At 42.0% G+C, this 16,302-nt stretch overlaps 1 protein-coding gene and 1 pseudogene across 4 annotated transcripts in view; both read right to left on the bottom strand.

Moving 5' to 3' along the window:
• VPS13A (vacuolar protein sorting 13 homolog A) overlaps window positions 1–13,834 on the bottom strand; it is a 253,560-nt gene extending 239,726 nt beyond the window's left edge. For 3 of the 4 annotated variants that reach the window (XM_075560517.1, XM_075560518.1, XM_075560520.1), the window contains exon 1: window positions 13,590–13,833. In XM_075560517.1, coding sequence (XP_075416632.1) covers window positions 13,590–13,689 — 100 coding nt within the window. In that variant the 5' untranslated portion in view covers window positions 13,690–13,833. Of the gene's footprint in view, window positions 1–13,589 lie in introns of all 4 variants that reach the window. The other variant, XM_075560519.1, reaches the window with a different exon arrangement.
• LOC142460194 (GA-binding protein subunit beta-1-like) lies at window positions 6,834–13,270 on the bottom strand (annotated as a pseudogene).
• Window positions 13,835–16,302: the final 2,468 nt, after the last annotated feature.

The raw sequence follows: 16,302 nt of genomic DNA on the forward strand, positions 1-16,302 counted from the left end.
GGAGCAACGGTTTGGTGGGGGGGGGGGCTATGGGAGAGGGACGTGGGGGAAAGTAAGTGATGTTAACAAACCCAGGGACAAGGGAACAACAAGTTATCCAAAATCAGTGGTGAGGAGGGTGTAAGAAGCCAGGTAGGGCTTGATCAAGGGCAATGTAACCGAGAGGAATTACTGAAACCCAAATGAAGGCTAAACATGACAGTGGGACAAGAAGAAACCAGAAGGAAATAGAGGAAAGAACTAGAACTAGAAGGCAAAGGGCATCTATAGAGGTCTAATTACAGGCATGTACATATGTAAATATATTTATGTATGATGATGGGGAAATAGATCTATGTACATATATTTATAGATTTAGTATTAAGGTCACAGATAGATGTTTGGCTGCTACTCCAGTATTCCCTCAATGTAAGAACACTTTGTTCTATTAAACTGGAATTCCATGATGCTCACCTTCCTGATACAATCGCTGAAGACAAAACAGGTGCATAAACAAATGTGGTGAAGAAAGCTGATGGTGCCTGGCTATCAAAAGATATAGACTCTGGGGTCTTAAAGGCTTGAAGCAGCCATCTAGCTGAGAAGCAACAAAGCCCACATGGAAGAAGCATACCGGTCTGGGTGATCATGAGGTGCTGAAGGGATCAGGTAATGAGGTATCAAAGAACAAAAAAAAAAAAATCATACCATTGAGAATGAGGGGCAGTGTGGAGTGGAGACCCAAAGCCCAACTGCAGAGAACTGGACACCCCCTTACAAAAGGGTCACAGGGAGGAGACAAGCCAGAGAGGGTGCAGTGTAGCAACAATGAAACATACAACTTTCCTCTAGTTCTTAAATGCTTCCACCCCACCCCACTATCATGATCCCAATTCTACCTCACAAATCCGGCTAGACCAGAGGATGTACACTCATACAGACAAGAACTGGAAACACAGGGAATCCAGGACGGATGAGCCCTTCAGGACCAGTGGTGAGAGTAGCGATACCAGAAGACAGGAGGGAAGGTGAAGTAGAAAGGGGGAATGGATTTCAAGGATCTACATATAACCCCCTCCCTGGGGGAAGGACAACAGAAAAGTGGGTGAAGGGAGAAGTCAGACATTGTTAAGACATGACAAAATAATAATAATTTCTAAATTATCAAGGGTTCATGAGGGAGGGAAGGAGAGAGGGAGGGAGGGGGAAAATGAGCTGATACCCCAGGTTCAAGTAGAAAGCAAATGCTTTGAAAACTATGATGGCAACAATTGTACAAATGTGCTCGACACAATGGATGTATGTATGGATTGTAGTAAGAGTTGTATGAGCCCCAGTAATTTTTTTTTTTAAAGCACAGTTGGAGACTCACATTTCCCAATTCTCAAATACTACACAACAGCAACTACCCAGACAGTAAGGTACTGACCTAAGACTAGACATCTAGACCAATGAAATATAACTGAGAGTTGGAAAATATTTTTCAAGTGATTTTCAACAAGGTAAAATGATTTTCAACAGGGCATAAAGAAGGAAAACTCTTGCCAGTAAATGGTGCTGGAATTAGATATCTACACGTAAAAATATGAAATCAAATTATATCTCACACTACATAAAACAATTAAAATGGAGCAGACCTAAATATAACAAAAACCATAAAACTCTTTAAAAAACGCACAAACCATCAACACTTTGCATGAGGCAATGATTCTCTAAGCAACAAACTGCACTACACACACACACCATCAGCATCAGCATCATCAAAATAATAGCCTTGTACTTCAAATTTGTACTTCAAAGAGTACTAGAGAGAAAATGAGTAACTCACAAATTAGGAAGAAATATTTGCAAGTCATACAGCTGATAAGGGGCTTGTTACCTAGATTAAATAAAGAACTCGTACAGTTCAATGATAAAAAGCACCAAATTTTAAAACAGGCAAAAGACTTAAACAGATATTTCTACAAAGAAAATATGCAAATGGTCAATTAGCACATAAAAATGTATTTGATATTATCAATGAGGTAAAAGTTTATTGAAAACACAATGAACCCGAAAGAACCCACAAAAAAGCTAAAAGGAAACAATAGCAAAACACACAAAAAAATCAGTTTAGTTTAAATATAGCAGCAATAAACAATCCTGGAGAAGGACATGATGCTTGGCAGAGGGTCAGTCAAAAATGACTCTCCACAACAGCTACAATATGGGCTCAAATACAGCAACGATTGTAAGGCTAGTACAGGGCCAGAAAGTAAAGTGTTGTCCATGGCAGCACTGTGAGTCGTAACGAACGTGACAACACTAGTAAAGCTACTAGGAATACTCATGGCAAGTCTTTGTGTAGTCATGCTTTTGTTTCTCCTATAAATATCTAGGAGTGAACTGGCTGGATCATAGAATAGCTGGATATTTAATGTTTTAAAGAAACTGCCAAAGTGTTTTCCATAATTTTCTTACCATTTTGAACCCAACAGTTCTAGTAGCCAACAACTGGTATTTTTAACAACAAAAAGGAGTAAACTGTTAAAATATGCTACAGCATAGATGAATTCCAAAACAACTATGCTCAAAGAAGCCATATCAAGAGTGTATATGCTGTACTATTTCATGTATATAAAATTCTAGAAAATGTAAACTAATATTTGAGGGGGCTTCAATTCTATTTTTCCACAAACTTTTTGTATAGTGACAGAAAGCTGCTTAGTGGATGCTTGGGGACAAAAAAGGAGGAAAGGGGGTTTAGAAACAGGGATCACAAAGGAATATGAGAGTTTGGGGAGTGGTGGATGTTCATTATCTTGACTGATGACATATTTTCAGGTGGATACATAAGTCAGAACATATCAAAGGTACACTTAAAATATATTCACTTTATTGTATGTCAATTAAATCTCAATAAAGCTCCTAAATTATGCATTAAAGATATAATCTAGATAGTGAGCATATGGATATTAACAGTAAATCTTATACCATTGTGTACATTGGAACACTTTTCATAATACAATGTTCTTTCTCAGCTCTAAAGTTCTATGAAAGTATCTGAAAACAAGAAGTAAAAATTACATTTTCAGGAGGATTCTGGTATTTGCCACTTGGGTAGATGACTCATGTGTTTGGCTCCCCAGAGCATTTGTCACAGAACAGCGAGTCCTTAAAATCAGGTACTGTGTCCTGACCACACCTTCATCATCCTGTACAGCACCTAATAAAATGGGGGTAAGCAGTAAATGGCCACTGAATATAAGACCTAATTATTTGAAGAGAAACTCCTTTGAGTAGAAAGCCTTATCCATCATTCTCCCTCAGAACAGCTGGTACTTTTGAACTGCATTCCTTGTGGTTGGCAGCTCAACATGTAACAACACACTAAGCCATTGGGTCCCTAAGAGTCAGAATTCCCCTAATAGCAGTAAGTTTTGTTTTGTAGAGAAGATGGAGAGATTAGCATTTCAAAGCAGAATACACAGATGTATCAGAAAACAATAAATCATAGTTTCCAGTGTTAGTTGTTAGGCAAAACAGCAACAGCAACAAATCACAAGATCTCTCCAAGTATTTTAATTTTGGAGGAAAGAAGAATACTAAGCAAAACTATACATATTCTGTATGCATATGCATAATCCGTATGCTGAGCAAATCATCAGAGAAGGTGAGTTATATGAAGAAGAATGCAGCATCAGGATTAGAGGAAAGCTTTTGTTTGTAATGTGGAAAAGATATTTAATTGTAAAATAGAAAAGCAAACCAGAGGACCGTTTTAAGTGTAATGGCTTCTTTAGACAGTATAAGTAACCTAATATTAAACATTTCCATCAAGCAATAAAACTTTGAAATTAATAAAGTGGGGGGTGGCTGAGGTTATGTTTTATAAAAAAGAATAGTATGCCTGCTAATCTCCATACTTGGTGGCATTTCACAATCCTCTGATGTGACTCACAGCACAGACATACAGCTTTCACAGCGAAGAGGAAAAGTTATGTTAGACACAGCTACAGCATCACTGTAGTATAAAAAGTTCTGCCTCTACATACGAAACTTTGTTTTTCCTTAAGAATAATCTCCTAGGCCAGTCTGTTGGGGCACCACGCCCTGGCCCCAAAGTCCACTTTCAGCATTCCCTGGGGACCTTGCCACTCCATTCCCTTGCTGTTCCGCTGCACTCCCCCAGTGCTTTGCCTCAGTGTGGTGGGATCAGGTCAGGTGCAATTCCCACACTGTCTCCGGTGCTGTCCCCTGTATCGCCCTTAGTCACTGAGGGGCATCATTTCTCATAGTGGGGCCAGCCATGTTGTTCTCTCTGTGGACTGACTGCTCTACTCAGGAACATCATCCACACAGCCAGGCTGTGTTCCACTCTCTCCTCCTGCCTGGACTGGAAAACACTCCTAAGGGCCAGCAAATGATCCTTGAACTAACTACAAGCTTTTCTTTTGTGAAGTGTTTTGTTTTGTTCTTTGTCAGTGGTTTTTGTTGTTTTGTTGTCTGGTTGTAGACTGTTGCTTTGTTTTCCTCTGTCTTGCTTTCCTTGCATGTTAGTGTCTCCACAGGTCTGTCTGAATAGGACAGGCTGGATGAAATATCTGGAGGAAAAACAACAACGGGACTGACAGTTCCTGGGGGACTTGGGGTGGGGGAGTAAGGGGGTAAGGAAGTGGTGTTAACAAACCCAAGGACATGGGACCCAAAATGGTAGTGAGGGGGGAGTGGCAGGCCTGGTGGGGAATGATCAAGGGTAAGGTTACCTAGAGAAGAGGTATAGCTGTAGCCCAGGTGGGGATGGAGCATGGTAGTGGGGCAGGAGGAAAGTCAAGGGAGATGGAGGAAGGAGCTGGGAGTCAAGGGGCATTTATGGAGGTCTGGACAAAGACATGTACATGCAAATATATATATGAGGATGGGGAAATCGATCTATATGTCTATATTTATAGGTTTAGTATTAAGGTGGCAGAAGGACCTTGGGCCTCTACTCAAGCACTCCCTCAATGCATGAATACTTTCGTTTATTAAATTGGTACTCTATGATGCTCACTCTCCCGACACAACTGCTGAAGCCAAAGTGGGTGAACAAGTAAATGTGGTGAAGAAAGCTGATGGTGACCGGCTATCAAAAGAGATAGTGACTGGGGTCTTAAAGGCTTGAAGATAAACAAGCGGCCATCTAGCTCAGAAGCAACAAAGCCCACATGGAAGAACACACCAGCCTGAGTGAGCGAGTGATCCCAAAGGGATCAGTTATCAGGCATCAAAGAACAAAAAATCATCATATCATTGGCTGCACACCTCCATGATAGGATCGCTGAAGACAAATGGGTACATAAGCAAATGTGGCGAAGAAAGCGGATGGTGCCCGGCTATCAAAAGAGATAGTGTCTGGGGTCTTAAAGGCTTAAAGATAAACAAGCGGCCATCGAGCTCAGAAGCAATAAAACCCACATGGAAGAAGCACACCAGCCGGTGCGATCACGAGGTGCCAAAGGGACCAGGTATAAGGCATCATGCAAAAAAAATATATATATATATATGTGTGTGTGTGTGTGTGTGTGTGTGTGTACACACACACACACATATACATATATACACACCATAGTGAATGAAGGGGAAAGTGCAGAGTGGAGACCCGAGGCCCAAATGTCGACCACTGGAGATTCCCTCATAGAGGGGTTCAGGAGAGGAGATGGGTCAGTCAGGGTGCGAGGTAGTACCGATGAAGAACACAGCTTTCCCCCAGATCCTGGATGTTTCCTCCCCTCAACTACCATGATCCGAATTCTACCTTGCAGGACTGGATAGGGCAGAGGTTGTACACTGGTGCATATGGGAGCTGGAGGCACAGGGAATCCAGGGTGGATGATACCTTCAGGACCAAGGGTGTGAGGGGCGATGCTGGGAGAGTGGAGGGTGAGTGGGTTGGAAAGGGGGAACTGATTACAAGGATCCACATGTGACCTCCTCCCTGGGAGATGGACGGCAGAGAAGGGGGGGCAGGGAGACTCTGGATAGGGCAAGGTATGACAAAATAACAATCTATAAATTATCAAGGGCACATGAGGGAGAGGGGAGCGGGGAGGGAGGGAGGGGGTAAAAAAGAGGACCTGATGCAGAGGGCTTAAGTGGAGAGCAAATGCTTTGAGAATGATTGGTGCAGGGAATGTGCGGATGTGCTTTATACAATTGATGTATGTATATGTGTGGACTGTGATAAGAGTTGTATGAGCCCCTAATAAAATGTAAAAAAAGAAAGAAAATGATTAGGGCAAAGAATGTACAGATGTGCTTTATATAACTGATGTATGTATATGTATGGATTGTGATAAGAGTTGTATAAGCCCCTAATAAAATGTTTAAAAAACAAAGAATAATCTCCTAGGAAGGAAATGAATTTAGGAAGTATTTTAGAAGCCCATATGCATCAAGTTTCCAAAAAAAAACACATTATCTTAAAATCCAGTGTTCAAAGTGCTTTCATGTGGAAATCATGATTGCAGGTACAGAAGAGAGGTTCACATCCCCACCATGAAATTCTCAAAAATGCATAGATTTTGCAAGTTCAGGTTACCTCGTAATCTGCTCCAAGAACAACGCCAATAAAACCAGCTGCTACTTCCTTCATTTCAGTGGCCTAGAGACAAAGACTTTCCACCTCCCATGCGCCCCAACCCCTTACTTTCTTCATCTCCATGGGAAAAATACCTATGTAAGTGATGTACTATGAAATTAGAAAACAAAATATGTACAGAAAGTTTTTAAAATATTCATTTCATATACATGTCAATCTACTTGGATGTAGCAGAAAGTGAACAAATATGAAAATTTCACTTTCTAGAACAATGTTTCAGAGAATCTGAGACAACTTAAAGCTGTGCAAAGATTTCCTGAGGAGAAATCTCTTCATATAACAGCTTATACCTGTGGGAGTAATTCCAGCATCAGTCCACCACATAATACATACATTTTGTCTAATCAACAAGCAACACCCTTCAAAACCTAAAAACCTTTAAAACACCCTTAAAACTGTTCTCTTTATGAACAATTAAGGTTCATACTAAAATCAAAAAGAATACACCAAAAAAAGCAGCTTTTGGATGTCTTAGTCTGTATCAACTATTTTGGATCCGTCAAAAACAAAGCCCTACTTAAAGAATTACATTTTAAATACATTTCACAACTTCCTAAGTTTTTATGTTATAAGAATTCAGAGGTCCTGGGTTCAAGTCCAATCTGTAGTCTCCTCTATTGTCCTGTATTTCCATGACTGTACCCATATTGTGTGCACTTCAGATTGCATTCTTACCTGACTAAAAGTGAAATCAAACTGCATGTTCGTTTCGATTGAACAGCTTCTTTATTGGTTTGAAGATGAGTCATTGCTTCCAATTTGTCTGTAGGCCGCTGCTTCCTGTTCTTTAATAGCTGCTGCCGATATTTTTGTGCTTTTCAATTTGCTTCATCCAGCTGTTTCTGAAGTCTCTCTCTCTTCCATTTCTGCAGATTCCACTTGGTTTTCAATTATTTCGATACACTGTCTCCTAACTGGTGGTTCAAACTACTTCTATCAGTCTATTACTGGTACTCTTGATACTTGTCCATCTGGTATGGTCACAAAAATGGGCTAACCTATTCCACTGGTTGGGAAGGAGTCCAAATTTCAAGCCTGAATTCCATCTGTAGCTATTGTGATGACTTGCTGACCCCTGAACCAACTACTTGCTGAATTGCACTATCCAGAGATTCTGCAGTAACTACTTCCTCCGTGGCCACTATGACTGGAGTATCAGAAGAATTGGACAATGGGGCAGATGCTTCAGCTAAGGTTGCTAATGTAGCTAACACTGATGTAGATGAGTTTCCCAGAGGACCAGCAGAGACACCTGTTTCACCTGTTAGGTTCACCACCCTCCAGGTCCAATTATAAACTGGTGTTGCAGTATGTATCATCACAGTGTCAGGACTCTCTAGGTTTGTGTTGATGTGGTTCTGCATTGCAACCTGTAATGTCTCTGCTAAATCTTCATTCTGATTCTCTATTGAAACATCAAATGCAGTTTTACAAAACGTACTGTGTGTGTATACATTATTTGATTAAAAGTTCCACCCTCTCTGGATGATAGGAACCAAAACAATAGCCCTTAACAACAGTAAGAGAAATGTTTCTAACAAGAATTCTGCTACATACAACTCATAATAGCAGTAGCAGAAGCACAGTTGTCATGTTACATGCTCATGTGCTACCTTAAAGGAAAATTCTCACTCAATGTTTTAAAAATATATCTATAAAGTATAATCTAAACTTCTGCAAGTTGGGCATTGTGTTAGTCTGGGTAGACTAGAGAAACAAATTCATAGACACTCATATGTGTATAAGAAAGAGTTTTATAAAAGAGTAATTGTACCTTAAGAAAACATCCCAACTCAGTCCAGATAAAGTCCGTAAGTTCGATATTAGCATTAGTCCATATGTCTGACACCAATCTATAAAGTCCTCTTCAGATTCACAAAACACATGCAATAACTCCAAATGCAGGAAGATCACAGGCCAGTAGGTGGTAAGTCTTGTGGACCAGTGGTGTTGTAAGCATCTCAGCGCTGGCAAGGGTCTCAACGTGACTTTCCAGCTCAGAGGTGCTGGCTGGCCTCAGCCTGTCTCCATGTTTAACTTGTCAACAAGAATGTCTCGCAGGGACTGAGCCTTGTCAGTAGAGTCTCCCAGAAAGTACGTGAATGCCCCGCCTCCATCGAGCTATTTATCTCCTTTGCACCTCTAAATTGAGGTCCTCAAGCTGCAACCTGCTTGAGAGGTAAACTCCACCCCTTCACTCTTAAGTCTCAAATTGACAACAGATTATGTAACTACCATGGGCATTGATTGGATTCAGAATAAAATAGTACAATGGTGCAACAAAATTTCTAAATATTCTGAAATGGAAAATTGTCTAAGATCAGTTTTAATAAATCAATTTATAAGGTGCATTCTTGGGGTGACACTTTTGTATGCAATTACATATTATACATATATACATATATAATATATAAAAGTACCCTCATGTGTACTTTTTAGGTATAGAAGATAACTAGAAAGAAAAGAATATAAGTCACTGCCATTGAGTCAATACTGACTCATAGCAACCCCCTGTGGGTTTCCACGACAGTTGTTAGCTGTTGGTGGATTTGAACTGCTGAATATGAGGACCACAGGCCAACATGTAACCACAACACTACCAGGGCTCCTGGAAAGGAATACTGTTACTATATAGGATCCCTGAGGCAGAATCAATGTAATGGAAGTAGGTGAGTGGTTGCTTAGGAGCACTGGGGCACAATGGCTAAGCACTCAGCTGTTAACCAAAAGGTGAGTGGCTCCATGGGAAAAAAGACCTGGCAATTTGCTCTGGCAAAGAATCCAGCCTAGGAAACTTTGTAGGGCAGTTGCACTCTGAGATATAGGTCAGATTCACTCAATGGCACACAGTGACAACCTAGTAGCAACACTGTTCTATAAGTAACCAGGTTTCAAAGCTCCTTCATATATAACAATTTTTCTAAAGAAAGCCTTAGTGGCACAGTAGTTACATGTTGGGCTACTACCCACAAGGTCAGCAGTTCAAACCTACCAGCCATTCCCAAAGAGTAAGTTTTGACTTTCTACTCCCATAAAGAGTCTCAGAGATCCATAGGGGCAGTTCTGCCTTGTCCTAAAGTGTTACTATGAGCCAGCAACGATTGGATAGCAGTGCATTAGAGTTAGTGGCACAACAGTTAATTTTGTAGTTCAAACCCCCAACCCCCAGAGCTCTACAGAGAAAGACCTGGTGATCTGCTCCCATGAAGATTATGGCCTAGGAAACCCTATAGAGCAGTTCTTTTGTGAGTATAAATCAACTAAGGAGTGCCCCACAATAACAAGTGGTAGTGATGAAAGGATGTACACACAGGTTGTTGAGACAGAATACTATAAAAAAGATTTGTTTTAATAGCAAAGTTATTTCAATGAAGGATAAACTGTACCGGAACAACTAGACATCCATATGCAAAACTTAAGCTTCAACCCATACCACAAACCTAACAGATAACGTATTCAGAGGTAAGCCCCCAAAAGCATAATCCACAGGTGAAATTTTGCTAAACAAGAATTTCTGAAAAGCAACAACCTTGTTTTCTCAGTATATGTGAAAAATTCTGAATTCCCAATGTGGTGCTTTGTATATTTTTACAACTTTTTTAACTTCTGCTTTGCTATAACCGACAAGGAAAAAAATAATTTCGAATCACATATCTGACAATGAATCTCTCTGTATAAATAACTGTAATGAACCCTATCCACTCGACAATAATTTAGAAATTTTCCATTCTTCAAAAAGCTAAGTACAGGGTTACATAGGAACCAATTCCTGGTTATAAAACCAAGATTATTGAAGACATGCACAAAACTTGCACATTCCTAAGAGCATTATTCATAGTACCCAAAAATTAGAACTCAAACGTCCATCAGTTGGAATAGATAAACCAAATATAGTATATTCAGCCCCCAAAAATGAAATACTGATTCATGCTGCAACATAGCTGGAGCCTGAAAATATGCTACGTGAGAGAAGTAAGAAGGAAAAGGCCACATACTATATAATCAATCTACTTAAGGAAATGTTTAGAACAGGCAAATCCAGAGAGAGAAAAAAAGTAGATTCACTGTGTGGCCAGGAGCCAGGGTGCAAGACAGTAAAAAGTGACGACTAATGGATATGGAAGACCTGGATGCATAGTGGTTATGAGTTAGGCTCCAGCCTGGTCAGCAGTCAAAACCACAAGCCATTTCACAGGAATAAGACAGGGCTTTATACTGCCATAAAGATTAAGTCTCAGAAATTCAAAAGGGCAGTTCGACCCAGTCTTACAGAGTCACTATGAGGCAGCATCAACTTGACAGCAGTAATTGATATTAAAAACATTCTGGTATTAGAAAATGTTAATGGTGTCACACGTTTACAAATAAAGTAAATTCTATTATTCACTTTCAAAGGTTGACTTATGTGGTATATAAATTACTGGCTCGGTTTAAATTTTTTAATGGATAAAAGATTTGGATACTTCATCTAAAAATATGCAAATGAAAAATAAAAACATGAAAAGATACTCAACATTATGAAAGAAAATTATAATCACAATGCTTTATCACTAGTCATTAGAAAGACTAAAAAAATTAATGACAAAACTAAGTGTCAATAAGGATGGCAAAGTAACAGCACTCTTATAAATACTGGTCGGATTGCAAAATGGTAAGCCACTCTGGAAATCAGCAACCCACTCTTACGCATTTACTCAAGATTTATAAAAATCTCTGTTCGTATAAATCCTGTATGTGAATGTTTATAGCAACTTCACTCATTTTACCAAAAATCTGGAATGTCCTCCTAACTGATCAATGTCTACAGGCCATTCATGCAAAGATCCACTACTGGAAATTTGGAAATGCCTAATAATCAAATGATATACAAAATGTCTACCACTTAACAAAAATATACAGAATCAAATTCAAACCTGTGCAAAAGACTTTGAACAGACAGTTCACCAAAGAAATTCACGCAAAACGATGGCTCAGTGTCACACTAGCTGTTGTTAGTTGTCACTGAGTCAATTCTGACTCTTGAAGACAGAACTGCTCCACAGGGTTTTCCAGCAGGTTGCCAGGCTTGTCTTCTGAAGCCTGTGTGGTTCAAACCCCCAAACTTTCAACTAGTAGTCCAGTGCCTAACTCTCTGCACCAACCACATAGGGGGCTCTCCATTAGTTCATTAACACACCCAATGGACTTAAGCTGATTCCAACTCATAATGAACCTATACAGGGTTTCCAAGACTGAATATTTAAGCAGCTGGTATGTTTGAACTGCCAAGCTTGTACTTAACCCACAGTGCCATCAGAGCAAAATAAGTTCGTTGTAAACAGGCAAATACTATGTATGGATGTGATTTATACAATTGATGTATGTATATGTATGGATTGTGATAAGAGTTGTATGAGTCCCTAATAAAATGTAAAAAAAGAAAAGGGAAAAAAAAAAGAAAAGAAAATGATTAGGGCAAAGAATGTACAGATGTGCTTTATACAATTGATGTATGTATATGTATGGACTGTGATAAAAGTTGTATGAGCCCCTAATAAAACGTTTAAAACAAACAAACAAAAAAACAGGCAAATACCATATGATCTCACTTAAATGAAAAAGGCAAATTATGTAAAAACAAAGGTGATTAAAGGTGATTAATGGTGACTGTCGTGGTGCAGTGGTTACATGTTGGGCTGCCATCAACATAGTTTGCAGTTTGAAATCACAGCAGCTCCAAGGGAGAAAGACTGGGCTTTCTGCTCCCATGAAGTTAGTGCGTTTCTCCTGTTAGGGTTTCCTTTGAGTTTAATGTTTACTAATTTTAGTATTTTTTTTGCAATTGAGCACCACAGATTAAACAATGTGCAAGTTTCTGAAACTATGATGTCTCGAATTCCTGCAGTCCACTTTTTACGTAGTATTAGATACCAAACATTAATAGCAGTAGGTTTTCATTATTAAAATTAATTTCCTATCAACGTTATTTCGTAAATCGTAAGAATCAACATACACACATATTTTTAAAGGGTGAAAATACCTATGATATGCAGATGAAGCTCCTCACTTTCAATCTATATGTTACGTACACTATTATTCAAACAAAAAAAATAACCCTAACTTTGGCCTGGGTAGTTTCCTAGAGCAGTGTAATTTCGAACGGGAGGCACAAAAAAATGAAGTTCTAGATAAGGTAGGCGGTATCCACAGGGCAGTCCTCCGTCCTACAGGGTCGCTATGGGTAGCAACTGACTGGAGAGACATACGGTAGAGCACCAGAATAACTGGCCACAAGATAAAACTTCAGTTCTTCCTATGACTAAGGGGCGCTGAGGTGCATGCTCATCCTAGGTCTTTTGCAGTCCGCGCTGCAGCCCAAATGGACCTTTTTGGTTTGGGGGTGGGTGGGGTCTGTTTCAACTCACTAAGTCACTCGGACCCACAAAATCCCGAAGCCGCACACTCGGGAAGTGCCGTGAAGTGAAAACGCACAACCGGTGGAACTGAGCTATTCGGGGAGTTGCCCTTTCCCCTTATCCACCCCGGGGAGGCGGGCGGCCAGGTGGTGCGGCCGGAAGGAGGCCAAGGCGTGGTTCAGCCCAAACCCGGCGTCTTCGGCCGCGGCGCCCTGCCCTCACGTGCGGGGCGCGTGCGACACTCCGGGGGCTCCCGGGGGCCCGCGTCCCAAGCCATGCGGGGAGGAGTGGGAGAGGACGTCCAGCGCCGCGGGAGCCGGACCGCGAGCGGGGGCAAGGCGCTCCGGTGGGCTCTGAACTCCAGACCCACCGGAGATAGGGCTGGGGGGAGCGAGCGACCTGTCACCCCGCACCCACTCGAGAAAACTCGCAGGCGGAGGCCCACGCACCCCCGCCCGCTTCACGTAACCGAGCCCGAAAAGGCAGGTGGCAGTGCTCAGCGAGGGAAGTGGCCGAAGCCCCGAAAGCCAGGGCCCGGGTCGGGCGACGAGGGAGTCGGAGGGGGCGAGACTGTGGGGCGGCGGCGCTCTCGTTACCTCCCCAGATGCCCAGAGAGAGCTGGGACGTGTCCAGGTTCACCACATAGTCCCCCAAGAACCGGTTCAACACGTCCACGACCACAGACTCGAACACCATGTTCCTCGGCCGCGGCGGGCCAAGCAGCCGAGCGCCGCGCTCCTTCTTCCTGCGCCGCCTCAGTACCCGACCTCTGAGGAGGCTCGGTTTGTCACCGGCGAGGCAGCGGCTGCGACGGTGGCGCCACCCCCGGCCGGACGCGCAGGCTCGGCGGGAGCCCAGCGAGGGGCGGGGCCGCCGCGCGCACGGCGCCTGCGCAGCGCGGACCGAGGGCGGGGCGGAGCGCGGCGCCTGCGCGGCGCAGGCCGACGGCGGGGCGGAGCGCGGCGCCTACCCGGGCTCCGCCGCCCTAAAAGGGAAAGGGCGGCTTTGATGCCGCAACCTGGGCTTGTGCCCGCTCTGTACCAAGTCCAGCTGGTTTTCCCCGTCGGCTTCACCTGCTCTCCTCATCGCCTGGCGACAGGGTACACGTCAAGTACACCATGATCTTTCCCACCCCGCCTGGAGGCGGGGCGCGGCGCGACGCGGCGGTTACTCTGGGACGGGGACGCCCCTCCCCCACCGGGGGTCAAAGGTCCTGCGCCTAAGAGCTGGGGTCCTGAGGGAGTTGGCTGAAGGCCCGTCGCTGTTGGCGGGATCCTTCAAGAAGTGGTGTTTGCTGGGAGCACCTCCCTCCCCCGCTATTGCAGGACGACACGCCCGCGTTTGTAGGCTCCCGAGCCTCCAAGTGCATTGCAAGGACAGGCCACCCGCCCTTGTTGGCTAAGCCAGAGTAGAAATGAAGAATATGCCCTGAATTAGAATTCACGCCCCCTTTCCTCGCCTCTATGATGCACAGTTTTGGTCCCGTAATTTACAAAGTCCTCTTTCATCCAATAGAGCAGTGGTTCTCAACCTTCCAAATGCCACCACCCTTTAATACAGTTCCTCATGTGGGGACCCTGTATGTATGGATGGTAATAAGAGTTGTATGAGCCCCTAATAAAACGTTTTAAAATTTTTTCATTGCTACTTTATCACTCTACTTTTGCTACTGCTATAAATCGTCATGTAACTGATATGCAGGATATATTTTCATTGTTTCAAATTGAACATCATTAAAGCATAGAGATTAATCACAAAAGTAATATGTCATTGTGAAGTATTTATTTCCATTAAAAAATCAATGAAATTTTGTCTTGAAGCATGATGTGGCATGGGTACGGTCTTCACCCTGGGTCTCATGTGGGCCTATGCACGTCAGCGGACCCGCCTGGAGACGGATAGAGGAGCGGGGTCTCGGATCCTAAAACCATCTGAAATATGTGTTCTCTGATGGTCTTAGACTACCCCTGTGAAAGGGTCATTCAACACCGCCCCACCCCCCAAAGGGGTCGCGACCCACAGGTGGAGAACCACTGCCGAGGAGTCAACCAGTCAGGAAACTTATGAACACACTTCAAAGGATCCTGGAAGGCTAGAGTCTTTCCTGAATTTCTACCGACTAACCTTAAATGATTATTTCAGAATTCGAACACTTGCAACCTTACCCAGTTGGTCTTAAGTAGAATCACGGACGTTGAATGCTAGGATAGGCGAATTATAGCCGCTCGCATTAAGATGCAGAGATCCACTTTAGACGGGAATACTTTGAATTTCTTATCTTTACACGTAAAATGATTTAAAGATTACAAAATCTTACTTTGCATAGATTTGTTATTTTTATATTAAGGCATCGACTCAGAGGGTAGAAAAGCTCAGGTGTCAGAGATTTCTCCAAGATCACTAATGCTCTCAGAACCAGAACCTGGCACTTTTGACTGACGACTCCACCACATTACCTCACACTCTTTACTTTGGCCAACAAAAATCTAAGGAGAGAAAAATGCCTGGAAAAGGGGGAAAATATGGGTCATTTTACTATTCTCATCTTTAACATGTCAACTACACTGCAAATTATGAAATGTTGTAGTTAAATTCAAAAAACTTCCAGAACTCACTCTAAAATAGCTTTTAAGTATCATGCAAACACATCATGTTTTGTATATTAGGGAAGTAAAAAGATCCTTCTGAAAAATGAAATGGATAGGCATTTAATCATTAGAGAGCAGTGAAAAATTCTGACAAGGGAAGTGTTGCAGATAGGTAAGAATATGCATAATGTAAAACTTCTTATCTATTTCATAACATATTTCATAATTGCTAAAAGATAATGTTGCATTCAGCTCGGTGTTAATGAAGATGAAGAAGCTTATAAGCAAAATATTTATACCCATTAAACTAAATTTCTGTTGGACCTTGGAAAATTAATCTAGGACTACCAAAATATATGCTCAAGTACCAAATCTGGGCATTTATCAATGAAATTGTTCAGTATTATAAATATTACATTTTGTTGATTGATCAACTATTTTTATTTTTAAAACATTCAAGCGACCCCAAAACTGCAATATCATCTAACGTTGCAATAGACCTCTAATTTAACAAACAGGGCATGCTCTCATGCTTAGCTTATATGCCACATTTTTTTCCATCTTTGAATTTTTGGTATGCTATTAGTACAATAGTAACCTTGGGTAATTATTTTTCTTCCTCCTGATCCCAATTGCTTGGTTCACAAGTGTGGTAGTTACATAATCTGTTGTGAATTTGAGGCTGAAGAGTAAAGGGGTGGAGTTTAGCCTGCCAATCGTA

This window comes from Tenrec ecaudatus, chromosome 10, assembly GCF_050624435.1.
Source record: "Tenrec ecaudatus isolate mTenEca1 chromosome 10, mTenEca1.hap1, whole genome shotgun sequence".
Lineage (NCBI taxonomy): Eukaryota > Metazoa > Chordata > Mammalia > Afrosoricida > Tenrecidae > Tenrec > Tenrec ecaudatus.